The sequence below is a fragment of the Carassius carassius genome, chromosome 34, assembly GCF_963082965.1.
Source record: "Carassius carassius chromosome 34, fCarCar2.1, whole genome shotgun sequence".
In the NCBI taxonomy this organism is placed as follows: Eukaryota; Metazoa; Chordata; class Actinopteri; order Cypriniformes; family Cyprinidae; genus Carassius; species Carassius carassius.
Window position 1 is genome coordinate 4,919,005 of NC_081788.1, and position 19,308 is coordinate 4,938,312.

The 19,308-nt window shown below is 37.0% G+C and overlaps 1 protein-coding gene and 1 long non-coding RNA gene across 5 annotated transcripts; one reads left to right on the forward strand and one right to left on the reverse strand.

The window, feature by feature from the left end:
- The first annotated feature begins 1,115 nt into the window (after positions 1–1,115).
- On the forward strand, positions 1,116–13,966 carry rad21l1 (RAD21 cohesin complex component like 1). Of its 4 annotated transcripts, XM_059523789.1 has the most exons (15): positions 1,116–1,191; positions 1,281–1,346; positions 1,880–2,040; positions 2,394–2,523; positions 2,630–2,729; positions 2,814–2,917; positions 3,005–3,100; positions 5,487–5,600; positions 6,179–6,280; positions 7,935–8,170; positions 8,296–8,389; positions 9,287–9,435; positions 9,568–9,672; positions 12,557–12,631; positions 13,108–13,965. In XM_059523789.1, the coding sequence occupies exons 3-15, from the start codon at positions 1,897–1,899 to the stop codon at positions 13,294–13,296; spliced, it is 1,638 nt and encodes a 545-aa protein (XP_059379772.1). In that variant the 5' UTR covers positions 1,116–1,191; positions 1,281–1,346; positions 1,880–1,896; the 3' UTR covers positions 13,297–13,965. The 4 variants fall into 4 exon arrangements, with proteins under 4 accessions (XP_059379772.1, XP_059379773.1, XP_059379774.1 ...); XM_059523790.1 differs by lacking the exon at positions 1,116–1,191 and having other exon boundaries at positions 1,243–1,346; XM_059523791.1 differs by lacking the exons at positions 1,116–1,191; positions 1,281–1,346 and adding an exon at positions 1,512–1,651 and having other exon boundaries at positions 13,108–13,966.
- LOC132115353 (uncharacterized) lies at positions 1,152–1,673 on the reverse strand. The gene is made up of 2 exons (XR_009425477.1): positions 1,532–1,673; positions 1,152–1,359 (listed from the first exon to the last, which is right to left on the reverse strand). It is a non-coding gene; the product is annotated as an uncharacterized LOC132115353 (long non-coding RNA).
- Positions 13,967–19,308: the final 5,342 nt, after the last annotated feature.

The following is a 19,308-nucleotide window of genomic DNA, read 5'->3' on the forward strand; positions in this document are numbered from 1 at the left end:
CTCGAAGTTAATGAATGGGAAACATTGCATCAAGCCATATTGCAAATTCTGCAAAGGCCTCTTAAATTAATAAAAGCCTTTGTTATAAGATTTAAAGATAACACTTATGACTTTAAACTTGGAGGGATAAAAGCTGAATTAAACATGTTTAAGACTTTTGAGGATCTACTTAAACACAAATCTGCAAAAAAAAAAAAAATGCTTAAACTGTCAAGCCCTGCAAATTATAGTTACTTATATAATTTTACTATTTTTTTTTTTATACTTTTAAAGGTGCTTAAAAGGTCTATATTAAAATGAATAAAATTTAAATAACGTTTTACATTTGAATTCACTGTTTTAACTTGAATGTAAACATTTTATAATTTTGTTATAATTTTATAATCTTGTTAATTTCCAATTATTTAGGATCCACATTCTTTCAGTCATACAGTAAATGTTTTACAACATTGTGCTGTTTTACCTTTCTGTTTGTTTTTGTACTTTAGATGAGAAAAAGGAGGCCTCAGGCATCATATTTACTGTGAGAATGCAAAAATGTCTCGATTGCGTCCCTGAACAGCTTGGGAGCATTGCATTGTGTTGAAAACCCCCGAGTTCATCAGACTATCTGTTTAATTGAGGAGTAATGGCATCTAACTTTCATCTAACTTCTAAGCAATTATCTATTCCATGTAATTGTTTAAGTCACTTTGTCATCCATTTTATAATAAATCTGTGCCTACTCCTTTATTAAATGCCAAACCCTGTCTGTGAATCAGGGCCTATATATCAAATAGTTCATGTTCAAATAGTGTGGAGGCAAAAGGAACTTTACTTTGACTGACTTATTTATTATTATTATTATTCAAAACCATATTAAAAGCAGTCCTGCATGTTCTCTGATTGAAAAGAGTAAAAATCAAGATTGATTTGATTATGTATATTGACTCAAAGTTTAAAATACCTGATTTTAATTTGAAGAAATTTAGATTTTTATGGCAGTCCTGATGTATTTTTCATAATTGAAACAACGATGCATTAACATTGATTCAGCGGTGGGATATGAAAAATATTTTTCGTTACATGAAAAAAAAAAATATTCAGTGGAAAAAATTCAGGTCTTAAAGGGTTAATAAACAGCGGGATGTGCGCGGGACATCTTAAGACTGTTTTCATTAATTACATTTAATATTCAAATCACACACATAGGTAAGATGCAAAAATGAATGAAGTCATCTATAATGACACATAATTTGACGCGTTAAAAAAGACTAATGTTATATTTTTTCGTCCATCAGAGAAGCGCACGTGAAGTGGGCGGGAAACTGATTCAGTGAGTGTTGATCAACGCGGAGCGGCGACAGGTAATGTCATGGCCTACATTAGAAAAATAAGAGATGTCAAGACTTTCATAATAGTTTATTTATAGACGAATGAAGCTAATTTCCATGAAACTGAAATTGTGAAGTTGCTGTACGCGAAAAAAAAACAACAACTCCGGCCTATTTAATTGACAAGATTGCGTCTCAAAAACGAGTGAGCTCCCTACCTAGACAGCATTCCTGGCGTCATGGGCGCGTTCCACACGCACAACACGTCTGGTGCCCATCTAGACAGCATTTTGGAGCATCATTCAGACATTTGGACGGTGCATATTGAGGCTGTCTGGGTCGGTAGCTATCTGTTTTGAGACAGAGCATGAAAAACAAACAAACGCTAACGCTATATAAGAAATTTAGAGTGACAGCCAGAAACCAAGTGCAACATCTATTAACAAAAAGCAATTTCTTATGTTACCGTGTGAATCAATGACTTTATTTAAATACACAGCGCTGTTAATAAGTTCATTAAGTTACACTGCAGCTCCACAGTCTCATGACGTCTTGTATTTTCTTAGACACGCCACACATCACGATGTTTTATGCCCAAATCTTCACCTCCAAACGAAGCACATTAGCCAAGATATGGCTTGCAGCCCACTGGGAGAAGAAAATAACCAAAGCACACGTGTTTGAATGTGATCTAGAGACCTCCATCAAGGAGATCCTATCGCCCCAGGTAAGGTTCACCTGGTTAATCCATGTTTTGACACTAAACCAGGTTAATTAAGGGGGTTAGTGCTCACTTTTGGAGGCGAAATAAAGTGTAAAGCTAAATTAAATAAAGTTGAATCATTTTTTTTAAGTTATTAATTTAGTTCCAAAAAAGGCGATAATGTACACATTAATCAACATTCTTGAATGTAAATCTAACCAAATTATCTCAACGGCCAGTTTTCATTGGGAGTCGCTTTGCAAGGTTTATTTAGGCCAAAAAGCTAAAAGGAATGCAATTACAACAACTGCAATAATAATAAAAATAATCCATAGATAAATTCTAAACATTGTTCCCTGTGTGTGATCCATTACCAGATTAAAATTGGTCTGCGAACTTCAGGTCACCTTCTTTTAGGAGTTGTCCGGATATACTCAAGGAAGACCAGATACCTTCTCACAGACTGCAGTGATGCATTGGTCAAAATCAATGTGGCTTTCCGGCCAGGTGAATGCAGTCTCACATGTGCCATCTCTGATGTTAAATCCCTCAGTGATAACAGAACAAGTGAACACTGCAAGAGAGCTCGACAAAATTTCATTTCTGATCACAGGACAGACAGATCTGCCTGAGGGTGCGATGGAGGCCACGTTAAAAACTATCACTCTACCAGAGGACTTCACTGACTTTGACCACAAACTGCCTGATCTCAAGTATCACGTTCTTCAACTGCTCTTTATATATCATTTATTTTGATATGTCTTTATGACTTATTCTTCATGTTATGTCTCACCCAGCACTATTGATGTGGTCGATCACTTCTCTTTGAATCAGTGCCGGACTGAAGATATTACTCTCAAAGAGTCCTTTGAGAACCACTTTCTCACCATGGACAGAATTGGTAACACCTCTGAATGAATGACAAACCAAGTTTTTACACAAGCTATGCAAACCTGTAGATGTCTGTGCTTGTATTTTCCATTCAAAGGTGAGGAAATCCAGTCATATCAAGGATTGTTTGATCAGAGTTTCAGTGTTCATGGCGACTGCTTTGGTGATGAAGAAATGGCTGTCGACCTCATCGGTACAGTACATTAAACTTATGAGTTTACGACATTCACACCGAAAATTCATACACGCACTCTAATAACATGAGTAATATTTATGCGTATGTTTAAAGTGTTACTAAACCCCTGCTCAGAGCCTGACTCCACCCACTGACAATATTTGAAAAATGCTGAAAAGTGGGCAGATCACAGCGGAGATAGAGGGGACGAGCCTAGGGCGGGGCTGAGCGAGTGCGGCGTGATCCTGAGACCCGCAGTGACAGATTGATTGACAGCTGCTGTCAGGGACGCTAAAATGGAGAGTGACTGTAATGACGCAAGTAGCTTTGCAACATAGTGATCATTTGAAGTAGAGGACTTTTCTCCCCCACTTTCACCTGAAGTGGAGGGTGTCGAGGTGTCTGTTCATATTAATTCCAGCCGCTGGCTCAAACTGCGGTCTTAACTCCCGCACCGCGTCGCTTTTCAGCGCGAGCTGTGTGGAGAAGCCCATTTCCACCTCCATTGCGTTGGAGAAGCAACCCCGTGTAAAATGCAGTTTGCACACTCGAGCTCTAGGCGGGAACTCACGGTCTTCCAGCCCAAGTGCATGCAACCACTGGCTCCTAATTTTAGTCTGCTGGTAAACTATGCAGTCCAGCAGTGCTGTCGCAACTAGAAACACACCTCCGTACCATCCTGACCACTGTACTAAATACAGATAAATCTATGCTAACTTGAAGATCTAAATAACTATATAATTGCTATGCTAAATAGATGCTATAATAGTCTATCCTGGTCTTACCAATACTGGCAATTCCAGCTCCTGACTCACTACAGTGATTTTGATGGTTTTATACTGCCAAGGGCGTGGTAGCTCGTACCAAGGGGCGTGGTGAACTGGAAACTGCTTACGTCACCTGCCACCGCTTACGTCACTTGCCACCGCAACATCCAATAGGAAAAATCAACTGCAGTAGCCACCGTTCAACCTGAAGAGGGCAGCACTCACACGTTTTTACACCATATATTGTAGAATTAAAACACTTTATACTCAAATGTCAAAAAAGTTACTCGAATCAATGAACAGCACTAATAAAGCCCCATTCTTATAGATCATTAACTAAAAAAAGTTGGTTTAGGGTTTAGTTACTCTTTAAAGTCAAAATGAAAAAAAAAAACTGACAACATGTATTTTCTAATGCAGCATGGTATTGAAAAACAATGCAATGCAAAAAAATAATAATTATGTTGCTCTATAAAAGGAATGATATATGAAGATTAAATTATTCATAAGTGTTAAACAAATCTCAAATAACTGTTTAGTCATTGTTTTAAGATGTTTTTATAAATTGTGCTGATTAAAGGTACAGGTTGTAGGACCTGCCACTAGAGGGCGCACTACCAAAACAATCACGTGGTTTGATGACGCTAAGAAGGAGCGTGGAAGGATGGGATTTGTTGTCTTCTACCCAACCGCTGACGGTCATCAATCAGACGGAGAGATAAATCATGGATTTCATCAGACTATGGATCAGACGCGTCCTCGCGCGGGTCTAGAGACGCGATGCCCCGCGTTTGGCGTGTATGCCCCATAATATTAATCTTGTTGACCGTTATAATAGCATACGTTTTCTGTAAAGAAACGAATCAAAACAACTCACCTGTCGAGTAAAACACAAGTGAGATCAGCATCTCTTTCTAGTTGAAGTTTGTCGCGAAGCTACTTCCACATTTGTCCACGACACTGTTGTCATGTGGTTTCTACGTCAGTAAAGGCGGTAACAAAGGGTAACTAACGCCACTGACAGGCGACTGCACTGCACCGTGTCACTGTTTAGATGGGAATTTGAGATATTGTTAATTAATCAGCTGGACAAAATATGTAACATTAGCCTAGTGTTTTTTTTACTGCAAATATCTTACAAATTGTACCTTTAAAAAGAGTTAAAGGGAGTAAAATGATGGCCCAATGTAATTTTTGGGTGAAGTATCCCTTTGAAGTTATAGTCAAGAGTTAACACTGTTGTAATAGAGGTTAGTGCAATAATGAGTATATAATAATGAATAATAATGAAATGTTTAAATAAGAAGTTGGATACATTAAAATGTCCATATGCCAAGTTATGAAAGAAAAAGAAAAATCTGAAGTGTGTAATTTATCCACCACAAAGGGGAATTGTGAAAAGTGGTGACTTTTAAATCTGAACATTACAGTGGGATATGATAGAAGACTGTTATATAAGTCAATATGAATCGACTTGCTTTTTGTGCATTTTGTACTAAATCATTGCATCTAAATTATACAAAACAAATTTGCCTATTTTTTCTTTCTTTTTTAAACCACTTAAAGTATGGAACTGTATCACCCTTCACCCTCTCTGAGTCCAATATTTATATTCTTTTTGTTTGTGGTCTGTCAAGATTTTATAGCAAATACTACAGATGCTGCTGTGGTGCCTGATCTCTGTGAGGACACCCCTAATGAATTACCAGCTACACCTCCTCCTACTGCTGTCACCGCTGCAGGAAATGATGGTACACTTTTTCTATATAATTGCATTGTTATATTTTAGCCTTTGAAATAGATGAACAAGTAGCCATGTTGTTCTTCATGATTTATTCATCTTTATATCTCATTCTTATTAATAGTTTGTTTTGGCAATATTAAATTATACACATGCACATTTACTCTCAAATAAAAAGGAAGATAAAACACTAACGTAATAACAACAATCTAAAAAGATGTTAACAATTAGACATTTTAAATTTGCATTCTTATTAGTTTTTTTTTTTTTTTTTGCTGTCATATTTAGTCTCAGTAATTCTTTTAGGAATTTTAGGAAGTTTTTGAATGTATTTTCAAAAGGAAAAAGGCTAAGTTTTAAGTTACATTCAGTTGCTTTAATAAAACATTAAAAATACATTAAGATGTGTATTTTAATAAACCACTTTGGCCATGTAAGATTATAAAATGATAAATGGTTAATATCTAATTGATTATATGTGTGTACAGTAACAATCTTAATATAATAAATTCTTTATCTGTAATTTATTAGGAATTGGCCTTTGCTTGCAACATTAACATTAACCACTGTGTCATCCTCTCAAACCAGAACATTCCTGTTTAAAGGGTAGGAGCAGTCCAGCCCTAACTGAGACCACTTTTTTGGTAAATCCAGAGGAAGGCTTTGCTCTTGCACCTGTTGCTGGCACACGTGAGTTTTAACAGCTCTGGAGAATATAATTGACATTTGCCTCAAATTGTTGTACATTGTTCACTGTTAAACTGATAAAGGGACGGTTCACCAAAAAATAAAAATTCTGTCATCATTTTCTCATCCTCATGTCATTCCAAACCTGTATGAGTCTTACTTTCTTCTGTGTAAAACATAAAATAAGATATTACAATGGAAGTCAAAGGTTGCATTCTTCAAAATATCTTATTTTATGTTCTGCTGAAGAAAGTCGTACATTTGGAAAGGCACGAAGGTGAGTAAATTGATAAAGAAAGGTCATTTTTTGGTTGAACTATCCTTTTAATGTTGGGGTTTTAACTGCTCTCATGAAGCCACTTGAGGGTGCTATTGGCAGCCAAGAATAAGTAGGTTTTTGCATGCCAGATCATGGTAATGAATCAGGTGCTGCAATGTGTGCACAGTTTTTTTGTGTTAAGCATGATGGCCTACTATGTTTGCCAAAAGGCATAATACATAGCCAGAGTGTGGAATACTGTATCCCACAATGTCAAATGTCAAACACAGTTTTTCTTGACTCTTTTTATTGCACTGATATATATTAAGACATTTTTGTATAATACTGGATCACAAATACAGAATTAGCTTTTTATATATATTTTGAGATGACAAGTGGACACACAGAATTAAGCATTCAATGTAGTGAGTTTAAAAAATAAATTTATCCTTTTAATTTTGGCATTATATACTCAGCATAAGTATATTAAGCATAGTAATAGTCCTGCATGTTAAGTAAGCATCATGCTAGTATTCCAGATCTGCTGCTAGGAAATCAGACAAGGGCCTAAAACTAACGTTTTGCCACACCTGCCAATGCCCGATGAATTGAGAAAATTTACTTGCCCTTAACTTTTGTTTTTTTTGTTTAGACCATGAAACTTTATTCCTTAAAAAAAAAAAAAACACTGGCAGAACAAATTTGGGGAAACACGTCTAATTGCAAATTTGAATTATTATTATTAATATTTATTATTAAAATTAAACTATAAAGAACTCACTCTAATACTATTGAACCATAGTTCATAATAAAAATGGTGATTATATATATATATATATATATATATATATATATATATATATATATATATATATATATAATCACCATTTTTATTGTGAACCACATATTATTATGATATACATATCTGCAGTATATAGCAACAGTAAAATTACAATACTAATATTCATAATTGTTTTTTTCTGTGCTTTCAAACGTTAAACCATTTATTTTAGCAGAAATCCACATAGAAACATCTCTTTTGTTAACAACAGGCCATTCTCATTTCAAACTGTGCATTTGGAAATGAAACATGGGCCAAACATTATAAGTGACTCAAACTCGCAGCACTTGCATAGATGGAGTTCTTGTGGAGCAGCATTTACTGGAAACCGCCCCAAAAACACTGAAAAAATGCAGTCTTTTCAATTTGATAATCACACCAAACCATATCACGTTTTCAGGCATTTTTAGAATTAAGAAAAAAAAGTTAATGGCCAACTGGTGATTTAAGCTGTTTCATATACTCGCCAACCCTGATTTTTGCTTAAATCTGGCGGTTGGTGAATTTAAATTTTAGGCCCTGCATCAGACTAATACTAAGTTCAAACATGTGCTCAGCATCTCCAGCAAGGAAAAGAAGCACGAGGAAGCGGAAGCGGAAGCTAATGATTGACCGATCAAAGGAACTCACAAACGATGACATCAGGAATCAATTGACTGACTGCTCTGACCTTTTAACCCCATTGGAGATAGCCCCGCCCACTCGGCAACTCATGGAGTGGAGGGAAAATGGAGGAGTGAAGCAGCTTTTCTCCAGTTTTTGTCTGCCATTCATTCACCCTGAATTAAAGCAGGTATGTATCGCCTACACACGTGGCTGAAATAGTAGCTGACCTCAACTGAAGTGCACAGCTTTCATAGTGAGTATAGCATTATGCAGTGCATTGGGAAATATTCCTCTCCCTCTATTCCTCTATAGCTGTTCCCTTGTGGCACACCATGTAGGAGACCAGGTTTGGAGGGAGGGGCGAGACAGCAGACTGACCATGAGGAAATAGAGCAACCTAGAGAGGGTAACAAACCACATTACATCAGACAAGAGCAGAGTTAATCTGTCCGTTTCCACCTGGTATTAAAAAGCATTTTCAGTGATCTGATCTCAAGTGGTCAGCTGAGACTAGTGTTACAGAGAGGCAGAAAATTTCCGGTTAATTTCAGAAACTTACCAGGATTTTTGGAAAGTGTCCAGAAATTACCAAACATTTTTCTGCCCATTGAAACCCTAGCCCGAGACACATTTCTGTTTTGTCCCTCCCCTTTAATGTTGTCGCACTGTACATCACTTTTGCTAGAGTGCTGAGTGTGGCACAAGAATACAATTGAATGATTGAAGCCATTATGCTGCTTATAAGCATTTTTGCTCATACAGATAAGAGTAATGCATCATTCATAACTGTAAAGGCTACTCTTATTTGTGTACACTCACATTATCAACAAAATGTTGTGCTTTTTTAAAATAAAGAAAACAAACAGGATGCAGTTTCTGCAGTCTTGGTCACCGTTAACTGTGGAAATCATCACAAAAATGAACCAAAACTCATCATAAGGACTGCTTGTCTCATAGACATGAGAAATATATCTATAGAAAGCTTGAAATGTCTAGCTCATAATGTCATCCATACAAAACGTGCGTTTTTCTCTGAAGGCACGTCCATTTTACTGCGGTGATGCGAGTCAGCATTGTTAACTTCATCTTTGCAGCGGACAATGACTCAGAAAACAGGAGTTTATTAATAAATATCTCCTTGCAATTTTTCCAGACACAATCATAGTCATTAATGCTTTTGCCGGTGCTTTGCTGTGAGATTTATGTGTGCCTTATTAAAAGGTTCATTATGGTTAAGTATATATTAAGTAATTGTAAGTAAACAAAGTAAATTGTGCTGATTGGTGTGTGTGTGGACATGTAGCAGTCTGGGAGAGCACTGCTCAGTCGATGCTGGATGACTGGAGTTTGTTGCAAGAGTCTGTTGGTCCTAATCAACCAGCAGGTGAAGACACTACTGTAGAAGCATCTATCACTCGTCCAGGACCTCCACCTCTGTGGAACACCACCAGTGTAAGAACAATATATGCTCTTAATCAGCGTTCAAGTCAACAAGAAGCCAAAATTACTGGTCCAAGTTCATAATTATTCATCAGAATGTAATAACTAATAATTTCACCCCATCTTACTCTTTCTCTGTCACAGGAGGAGAGTAGGCTGGAGGTGTCATATCCAGAGCCTCTCTCTGATACCTCCATGTTTGTTCATCCATCTGGAGGGATAAGGGAAACCCCAGTGACACAGACACAGGTAGTGTTAAACACTCGACCACACATGAAACATCAGGGCCACAAATAAATAAGACCTGCCACAACTAATCCGTAATGGACCTTTTTCACATTTCCAGGCTTCTCAGCAGCGGAAGTCAACATAGTTGGGTAAAATTCTGTAGCAGTGATTGAGAGACTAAATATATCACAAATATATTATTTGCATTCCCATTTGCTCGAAAGGCAAAAGATAAACTCCACAATAGTGTTCGCAACTTTCAAAAAAAAGGAAAAGAAAATAGAGAGAGATTGATAATGGGAGTAAAATTTACCATCGCTTCCATAGTCATTTGTATTAGAAACACCCTTGAATTAACATTAACTAGTTTTTGTTTTTTGATGCAAAGGTAATATAATACAAAGTATAGCGTTAAAAAAAAAAACTTTGTAGGATTTACGATTCTGATGACCATTATTTTCTCCATGATGTAATGATAAAAATTAAACTTTCATATAATTTAGATTCATTGCACACCAACTGAAATATTTAAGGTCTTTTATTGTTTTAATACTGATGATTTTGGCATACAGCTCATGAAAACCCAAAATGCCTGTCTCAAAAAATTAGCATATCATGAAAAGGTTCTCTAAACGAGCTATTAACCTAATCATCTGAATCAACTAATTAACTCTAAACACCTGCAAAAGATTCCTGAGGCTTTTAAAAACTCCCAGCCTGGTTCATTACTCAAAACCGCAATCATGGGTAAGACTGCTGTCCAGAAGGCCATCATTGACACCCTCAAGCGAGAGGGTAAGACACAGAAAGATATTTTTGAACGAACAGGCTGTTCCCAGAGTGCTGTATCAAGGCACCTCAGTGGGAAGTGTGTGGGAAGGAAAAAGTGTGGCAAAAAACGCTGCACAACGAGAAGAGGTGACCGGACCCTGAGGAAGATTGTGGAGAAGGACCGATTCCAGACCTTGGGGGACCTGCGGAAGCAGTGGACTGAGTCTGGAGTAGAAACATCCAGAGCCACCGTGCACAGGCGTGTGCAGGAAATGGGCTACAGGTGCCGCATTCCCCAGTTCAAGCCACTTTTGAACCAGAAACAGCGGCAGAAGCGACTGACCTCGGCTACAGAGAAGCAGCACTGGACTTTTGGACAAATTTTGCATGTCATTCGGAAATCAAGGTGCCAGAGTCTGGAGGAAGACTGGGGAGAAGGAAATGCCAAAATACCTGAAGTCCAGTGTCAAGTACCCAGTCAGTGATGGTCTGGGGTGCCATGTCAGCTGCTGGTGTTGGTCCACTGTGTTTCATCAAGGGCAGGGTCAATGCAGTTAGCTATCAGGAGATTTTGGAGCACTTCATGCTTCCATCTGCTGAAAAGCTTTATGGAGATGAAGATTTCGTTTTTCAGCACGACCTGGCACCTGCTCACAGTGCCAAAACCACTGGTAAATGGTTTACTGACCATGGTATTACTGTGCTCAATTGGCCTGCCAACTCTCCTGACCTGAACCCCATAGAGAACCTGTGGGATATTGTGAAGAGAAAGTTGAGAGACGCAAGACCCAACACTTTGGATGAGCTTAAGGCAGCTATCGAAGCATCCTGGCCCTCCATAACACCTCAGCAGTGCCACAGGCTGATTGCCTCCATGCCACGCCGCATTGAAGCAGTCATTTCTGCAAAAGTATTGAGTGCATAACTGAACATAATTATTTGAAGGTTGACTTTTTTTTGTATTAAAAACACTTTTCTTTTATTGGTCGGATGAAATATGCATATTTTTTGAGACAGGCATTTTGGGTTTTCATGAGCTGTATGCCAAAATCATCAGTATTAAAACAATAAAAGACCTGAAATATTTCAGTTGGTGTGCAATGAATCTAAAATATATGAAAGTTTATTTTTTATCATTACATTTTGGAAAATAATGAACTTTATCACAATATGCTAATTTTTTGAGAAGGACCTGTAATAAACAATTTCAATCAACCAATGACATTTTTGCACTTTGCAATGGCATCACTTGTCAACACCTTTGAAATTAAGGAAGCAATCCATCCAGTTTGTCGTATTTGTTGAACTCAAGTTAAACTATAAAAATATTCGATATTCTAGTAACCCCTTTTACGAAAGTTTGACAAAATTATGCGGAAATAAATGTTACACGGTCACAAAACTGTATTGCTCCAATCTTACATTGCCATCATTAGGCAATATTAATGGAGCTTCATTTTCAGAGTAATATTTAAATGTTATATGACACTTTATTCACAATTCGGACTTAATGGGCTCTTGCCACCGCTTTTAAAACAGGTCTTGCATATTCTCTGAGTGAACTATTCTGTCACTTATTATGTTACTCATTGCAGCTAAGATGTTTAACACCCAGACATATCTTGCATTGTACTATGTTTCTATTGTATTCATATTAAGCAAGCATTTCCATTTTGTAGTACAGCCTGTCCCAACAGTGAACGATTACCATTACATTTCAAATATTTCATAGAGCATAAATGTCAGTCAAACAGAGAAGGCCTGCAAACTTCTTAATCTGGACTACTACCAGTTAAGTTTACTAATTATTGAAATCCTAACATGAAGTTTAATATGTTCATATTCAGTACACTAACATTCTTTATTTGAAAGAAATCAATACTTTTATTCAGCAGGACACATGAAATTTATCAAAAGTGACATTAAAAACTTACTAAATGCTACAAAAAAAGTTTAATTGAAGACTAGAGTAATGATGCTAAAAGCTCAGCTTTACATCAGAACTAAATAAAAATTTTCAAAAAAAAATTTTTTGTAATAATATTTCAATATATAACTGTATTTTTGCACAAGTAAATGCAGCAAGGAGAGACTGATGTGTGTGTAACATTTGACCTCCTCCCTTTGTCTGCAGTCTGCTCTGAATAGCCAGGATGTGGAGGATAAGAGAATGACCAGTCGGGCACACGACCTCCTCCAAGCACTCAAAGTAAGAAATAATCAAACACCAAATACACAGAGAGTGTTAATGATCAGATCTGGCCTAGCTTGTGGATCAGCTGTAGATGAGGAGTTATGAGTGAAGAATTAAAAGTGAAAGTGACGTTACATTCAGCCAAGTATGGTGACCCATACTCAGACCCATACTCGTGCTCTGCATTTAACCAATCCGAAGTGCACACACACAGAGCAGTGAACACACACACACTGTGAACACACACCCGGAGCAGTGGGCAGCCATTTATGCTGCTATCTATATATATATAGATAGATAGATAGATAGATAGATAGATAGATAGATAGATAGATAGATAGATAGATAGATAGATATCTATAGATATAAATAGATATATATAGATATATATATATATATCTTAAAGTATTTCAAACATATTTAGTTCTACATAAAAATGCATTTGTTGTCTATAATTTAATATCATCTAATAACTTCTCATTTTTCTTCAGAGACAAGACTCTTCTCCCGATGCCGTGTACAGTCTGCATGCTTTATGTGAGAGCAGCAATCGTTCTTATGTGGCAGCCATATTTTTCTGCCTGCTGGTGTTGAGGAAACAACAAATCCTCAACCTGCACCAGAGCGCCCCATACAGTGACATCATCGCCACACCTGGCCCTCTCTTTTCCTCTCTCTAGAGCTGGCAGACATGAAGCAACGGAGGGAAACCCGTTAGAGACGTTAGAGCTCATTAAAGGACTTTGCTGTGTCATGCACGTTCTTGGTTGGAAGCAAATTTGATAGAATTCTGTCAAGATTTTGACATTGTGTTTGAAATTCCCATAGAGACTAAAGATGGCTAAAAAATGTCTCTGATCTATGAAATGTGTTTGTATAGTGTTATACTGTTTCTTAAAAAAAAAAATATATATATATATATATAATTCTCAGAGCTGTATGATCTGGGTTATGGTTGAAAATTACTGTAGAGTAGCACACAAAATATCAAAAGAAACTTAATATGATTGTTTCAGTTTAACCAATTTCATGAACTAAATTAACTAAATCTTTGTTCATTACCTGAAAAGTCATTTGGCATGGATTGTATCTCAAGCCTGAATAGGTCTTTGTCGTTTCGTCCTACAGTTTAATGTAATAATAGGTATGTTCCAAAAACAGTTCTTCTCTGTGTTGATTAATATGATATGTTCTTTTTACCCAATCTTTGAGACCATTAAATGTACAAATCAAATAAAAAAGTATTGCAAAACTAAAAAAATAAATGCATAATTTAATTCCAAACATCATTTCACAAACTCTAAAGGAAATGTTTAGAAGATGTCCTGGGTGCTCTTATGAATAAGGAATGAATCCATATTTAGCTCTGAAAGCATAATATTCATATTGTTAGCACTTCATGATTAACTTTTACTGGACTGAAGCAAGAGTCCAGTTTACTGTTACAGTTTACTCTTGTTCAAATATGAATGTCAAACATGATAAATCAGGCTAAGAAACGTTTATTTGTTCATTTCTCATCATTGCATTGCATTATAAGTTTTGCCCACACAATAAAAACTACCGTCGTGGCCAAAAGTTTTGAGAATTACATAAATATTGGAAATTGGAAAAGTTTTTATAATAGCAATTTGCATATACTCCAGAATGTTATGAAGAGTGATCAGATTAATTGCATAGTCCTTCTTTGCCATGAAAATGAACTTAATCCCAAAAAAACCTTTCCACTGCATTTCATTGCTGTCATTAAAGGACCTGCTGAGATCATTTCAGTAATCGTCTTGTTAACTCAGGTGAGAATGTTGACGAGCACAAGGCTGGAGATCATTATGTCAGGCTGATTGGGTTAGAATGGCAGACTTGACATGTTAAAAGGAGGGTGATGCTTGAAATCATTGTTCTTCCATTGTTAACCATGGTGACCTGCAAAGAAACGCGTGCAGCCATCATTGCGTTGCATAAAAATGGCTTCACAGGCAAGGATATTGTGGCTACTAAGATTGCACCTAAATCAACAATTTATAGGATCATCAAGAACTTCAAGGAAAGAGGTTCAATTCTTGTAAAGAAGGCTTCAGGGCGTCCAAGAAAGTCCAGCAAGCGCCAGGATCGTCTCCTAAAGAGGATTCAGCTGCGGGATTGGAGTGCCACCAGTGCAGAGCTTGCTCAGGAATGGCAGCAGGCAGGTGTGAGCGCATCTGCACGCACAGTGAGGCCAAGACTTTTGGAAGATGGCCTGGTGTCAAGAAGGGCAGCAAAGAAACCACTTCTCTCCAAAAAAAAAAAAAACATCAGGGACAGATTGATCTTCTGCAGAAAGCATAGTGAATGGACTGCTGAGGACTGGGGCAAAGTCAAACACAGCCATGAATAAAGAATGGTACCAAAACACCCTCAGCAACTTCTTCCAACAATCCAACAACAGTTTGGTGAAGAACAATATTTTTAGAGTCTAAAAAAAAAAGTATCACAATAATTTGTATTTTTATGTCAAAGAGAGTAAGTAAATGTATACACTAATGCTCAATTTGCTCATTTACGTATATATATGTTATCTTTATTTCAAAGTGAAGTTGAGAAAACATGAAACACACATCCATAAATACAGTTTTCGTTGTGTATTCTTAAAGTGTTCTGTTGCCTCGATATTGTCCAGTACACATTTATACTTGCTCCAGTAAAATCAGTGGTTCAAACCATTGCCATAGACTTCCATCAATGGACGGTAATGGGTCAGATTTAATCATGAAGAGAAAAGGAAGCTTTAATTGCTCAGAGCCACTAAAGAGAGATTCAGTAATCTGTGCTCATTATCTGTAAACAGTACAAATTGTTGTGACTACAGTTCTGCGGCTCTGATGATATAACCTTTACTATTTTTGGACATTAGGTCTCTGCCCCTTTAAGAAACGCCGTCGCAGCGTCGCGCAAATGCGTCGTTTCTGCTCTCGCAGGTCTCGCGCGCGCGCGCTCATCAACAGCGTCAGCATCAGCATCCCGGTCGAGACGATGCCGCGCGCAGGGCTCCGCCAACACCCGTGCACAAACTTCACTGAGATACTGCAAAGCAGCGTCGACGGAAGAAGAGCAGATGATGTAAGTGACGTTCATAGAGGTTCACTCTTCTCTGTCATGAATTATCTCGACTTAAAGCTGTTTCATAAACTATAACAGGCTCTTAAAGGATTGGTGTAACTGCGTCTCTCAGCCCGCTTCAGTTTCTACACTCACTATGCGTATTATGTAATATAGTTTTACGCTGAAGAAAGTCTAAGACGCACTGTTGCAGCGCCGCGTCAGACAGGTGAAGGGTGTCTGCTGATGAGAGATACTGTTACATAAGACAGCTTGTGCCCTTTACTACACACGGACGATTTACCTGCAAACTATGGAGGAAGGTGACGTCATCCTGAGTCCTGAACCATGGAAGTTGTTCATCTTGGAAAATTAATATTTTTTACAATATAGAACAGACCTTTATTTTCAAAGAAAAAGAAACGACAATAGATTATTTATTTATTTATTTTATTCTGTCATGAAGCAGCATTATTGAGCATTATTTGCAGGGTCTTTTGTATTAAATATTAATTTGGTAACAGGTGTTTTCCATTTAATTGGTTCAACTGAAGTACTGCATATGTCATAATGGAGATCTGTTAATTTAATATATAAAATGTTTTACATCATTAGAAAAAAAAAACAATTAAAAAAGACTAAAAATGAAATCAATGTTTATTTCTGACGCTAATAATACTGCTAGTGAAAATGCTTATATTTTACATTTTCCAAATTGAATGTGCATTTCTGTTTACACAGTATATTGTCGTCAAAACAATTTACGTTCAAATACAAATTGAACATAAATTTAGAACCTCTGACTTGTCTGTACGATTAGCATCAGAAAAATACTTTGATTAGACATTTAGAAATAGTGTAGAAAATGTTCATATTTATTTGACTTTATAGCATATACAGGTGCATTTCAATAAATTAGAATGTCGTGGAAAAGTTCATTTATTTCAGTAATTCAACTCAAATTGTGAAACTCATGTATTAAATAAATTCAATGCACACAGACTCAAGTAGTTTAAGTCATTGGTTCTTTTAATTGTGATGATTTTGGCTCACATTTAACAAAAACCCTTAAAAAAAAATCTTAACAAATTAGAATACTTCATAAGCCCAATAAAAAATAAAAAATTTTTTATTGAATTGTTGGCCTTTTGGAAAGTATGTTAATTTACTGTACATGTACTAAACATTTGGTAGGGGCTCCTTTACTGCCTCAATTCGGCATGGCATGGAGGTGTTCAGTTTGTGGCACTGCTGAGGTTTCTGGAAGCCCAGGTTTCTTTGACAGTGGCCTTCAGCTCATCTGCATTTTTGGTCTCTTGTTTCTCATTTTCCTCTTGACAATGCCCCATTAATTCTCTATGGGATTCAAGCACAACAACACCATGGTCATGGTCACCATGGTGCCAAATCCTACTGGAAAATGAAATCAGCATCTTCACAAAGTTGGTCAGCAGAAGGAAGCATGAAGTGCTCCAAAATTACTTGGTAAACCAGTGCAGTGACTTTGGTTTTCAAAAAACACAAAGGACCAACACCAGCAGATGACATAGCACCCCAAATCCTCACAGACTGTGGAAACTTAACACGTTACTTCAAGCAACTTGGGCTATGAGCTTCTGCACCCTTTCTCCAGACTCTAGGACCTTGGTTTCCAAATGAAATACAAAACTTGTTCTCATCTGAAAAGAGGACTTTGGACCACTGGGCAACAGTCCATTCTTCTTCTCCTTAGTCCTTCAGGATTGGCCTAACAAGAGGAATACGACAACTGTAGCCAAATTCCTTGACACCCCTGTGTGTGGTGGCTCTTGATGCCTTGACCCCAGCCTCAGTCCATTCCTTGTGAAGTTCACTCAAATTCTTGAATCGATTTTTCTTGACAATCCTCGTAACGCTGTGGTTCTCTCGGTTGGTTGTGCATCTTTTTCTTCCACACTTTTTTCTTCCACTCAACTTTCTGTTAACATGCTTGGATACAGCACTCTGTGAACAGCTTCTTTGGTAATGAATGTTTGTGGCTTACCCTCATTGTGAAGGGTGCCAGTGATTGTCTTCTGGACAACTGTCAGATCAGCAGTCTTCCCCATGATTGTGTAGCCTAGTGAACCAAAGTGAGAGACCATCTTGAAGGCTCAGGAAACCTTTGCAGGTGTTTTGAGTTGATTAGCTGATTGGCATGTCAGCATATTCTAATTTGTTGAGATAGTGAATAAGTGGGGTTTTGTTAAATGTGGGCCAAAAGCATCACAATTAAAAGAAACAAAGACTTAAACTACTTCAGTCTGTGCATTTTATTGATTTAATTCACAAGTTTCACAATTTGAGTTACTGAAAGTTATTGAGTTACTGTTTTATCTTAAATCTCTTCTTCATTTCCAGGTTTAAATTCGGTTTTTAAGTTTCAGTGTAGCTTCAGACTCCAGTTGTATTTTATATTTATAGTTACGTTTATTAATCTAGTAGAAAGTTCAGTATCTAAAATTACAACAAATGGCTGCAACCATAGTAACATAAGAAGTGTTGCAATATAAAGTTCCGATTGTTTGGAGAAATGCAGACTATAACAATAATGAAAGTGAGCAATAGGGAGAGAATATGTGTCTTGAAAGTTGCAATGATTTTGACTGTTTGAGACAACTTTGGAACATAAGTATGCAATCTGTATATAACAGCAGCTACTGCAGACGTAGTGTGCGTGTCTCTGTTCATGTTACTTGTGGAACAGACCTTATGTGATTTCCTGAACTTGAACCCTGTTGCCTGACAGATGCTCTCGGGGACTAAATATACTAACAGTCAACTCAAAAATCACACACTTTCTGCTCATCTGTTTCGGAAGTAATGTCAGGAAATGCTATTTTACATACAGACTGGGTATAAAAGGTTTTTATTTTTTTCGGTTGATGATGACAGTGCAGACTCTTCAGCAAATCATAACTGGGTCATGCTAGAAAAAGCTCTCTTTTTTGGTCATTGTGCACATTGTGAACAGAAATAAGGCATTTTTAATATATTTTTCTTTAATATAGTCTCAGCTCTAAACATAATCTTAACATTGTAAAACTGCTTCCAAAGAGTTCACTATAAACACCTTATACAGACGACTGAGCAGATCCTCGGGCTGTTATGATTAATCAAATAATTCATCAAATGTGTTTTAAACTAGAAAAAGTTGAGTCTTCCACTTCATGCACTGGAGAGACAATCCATGTTTCTGTGAGTGTGTGAATAGCTCAGTTCAGAGAGTGAAAGAATCCATCATCTGTGCTGTATGTGTGTGTGACTTTGTCTAAATCAGTTTGTTTATTGTTCTGAATGCTTGGTTTACATAAGCATTTATTTATTAAGCATTTATTTATTTATTTATTTAGAGTCATGTGGCATTCAGAATAAAATGCTCTCTGTTGGGTTCTGTTCAGCATCTGTGGGAATCTAATTTTGTCTGGCATATGTCTTTTTGGATTTGGTATTTTAACGGGATGCAAGGGTACATCGTTCTGTTATTCTAAACTTTAATGTTTTTCTTCCATGGAACACAAATGGATTTAACAGAATCTTCACGCTGTTCTTTTCCATACAGTGGGGACTGAAGTGGTCAAGCTCCAAAAGTTACAAAA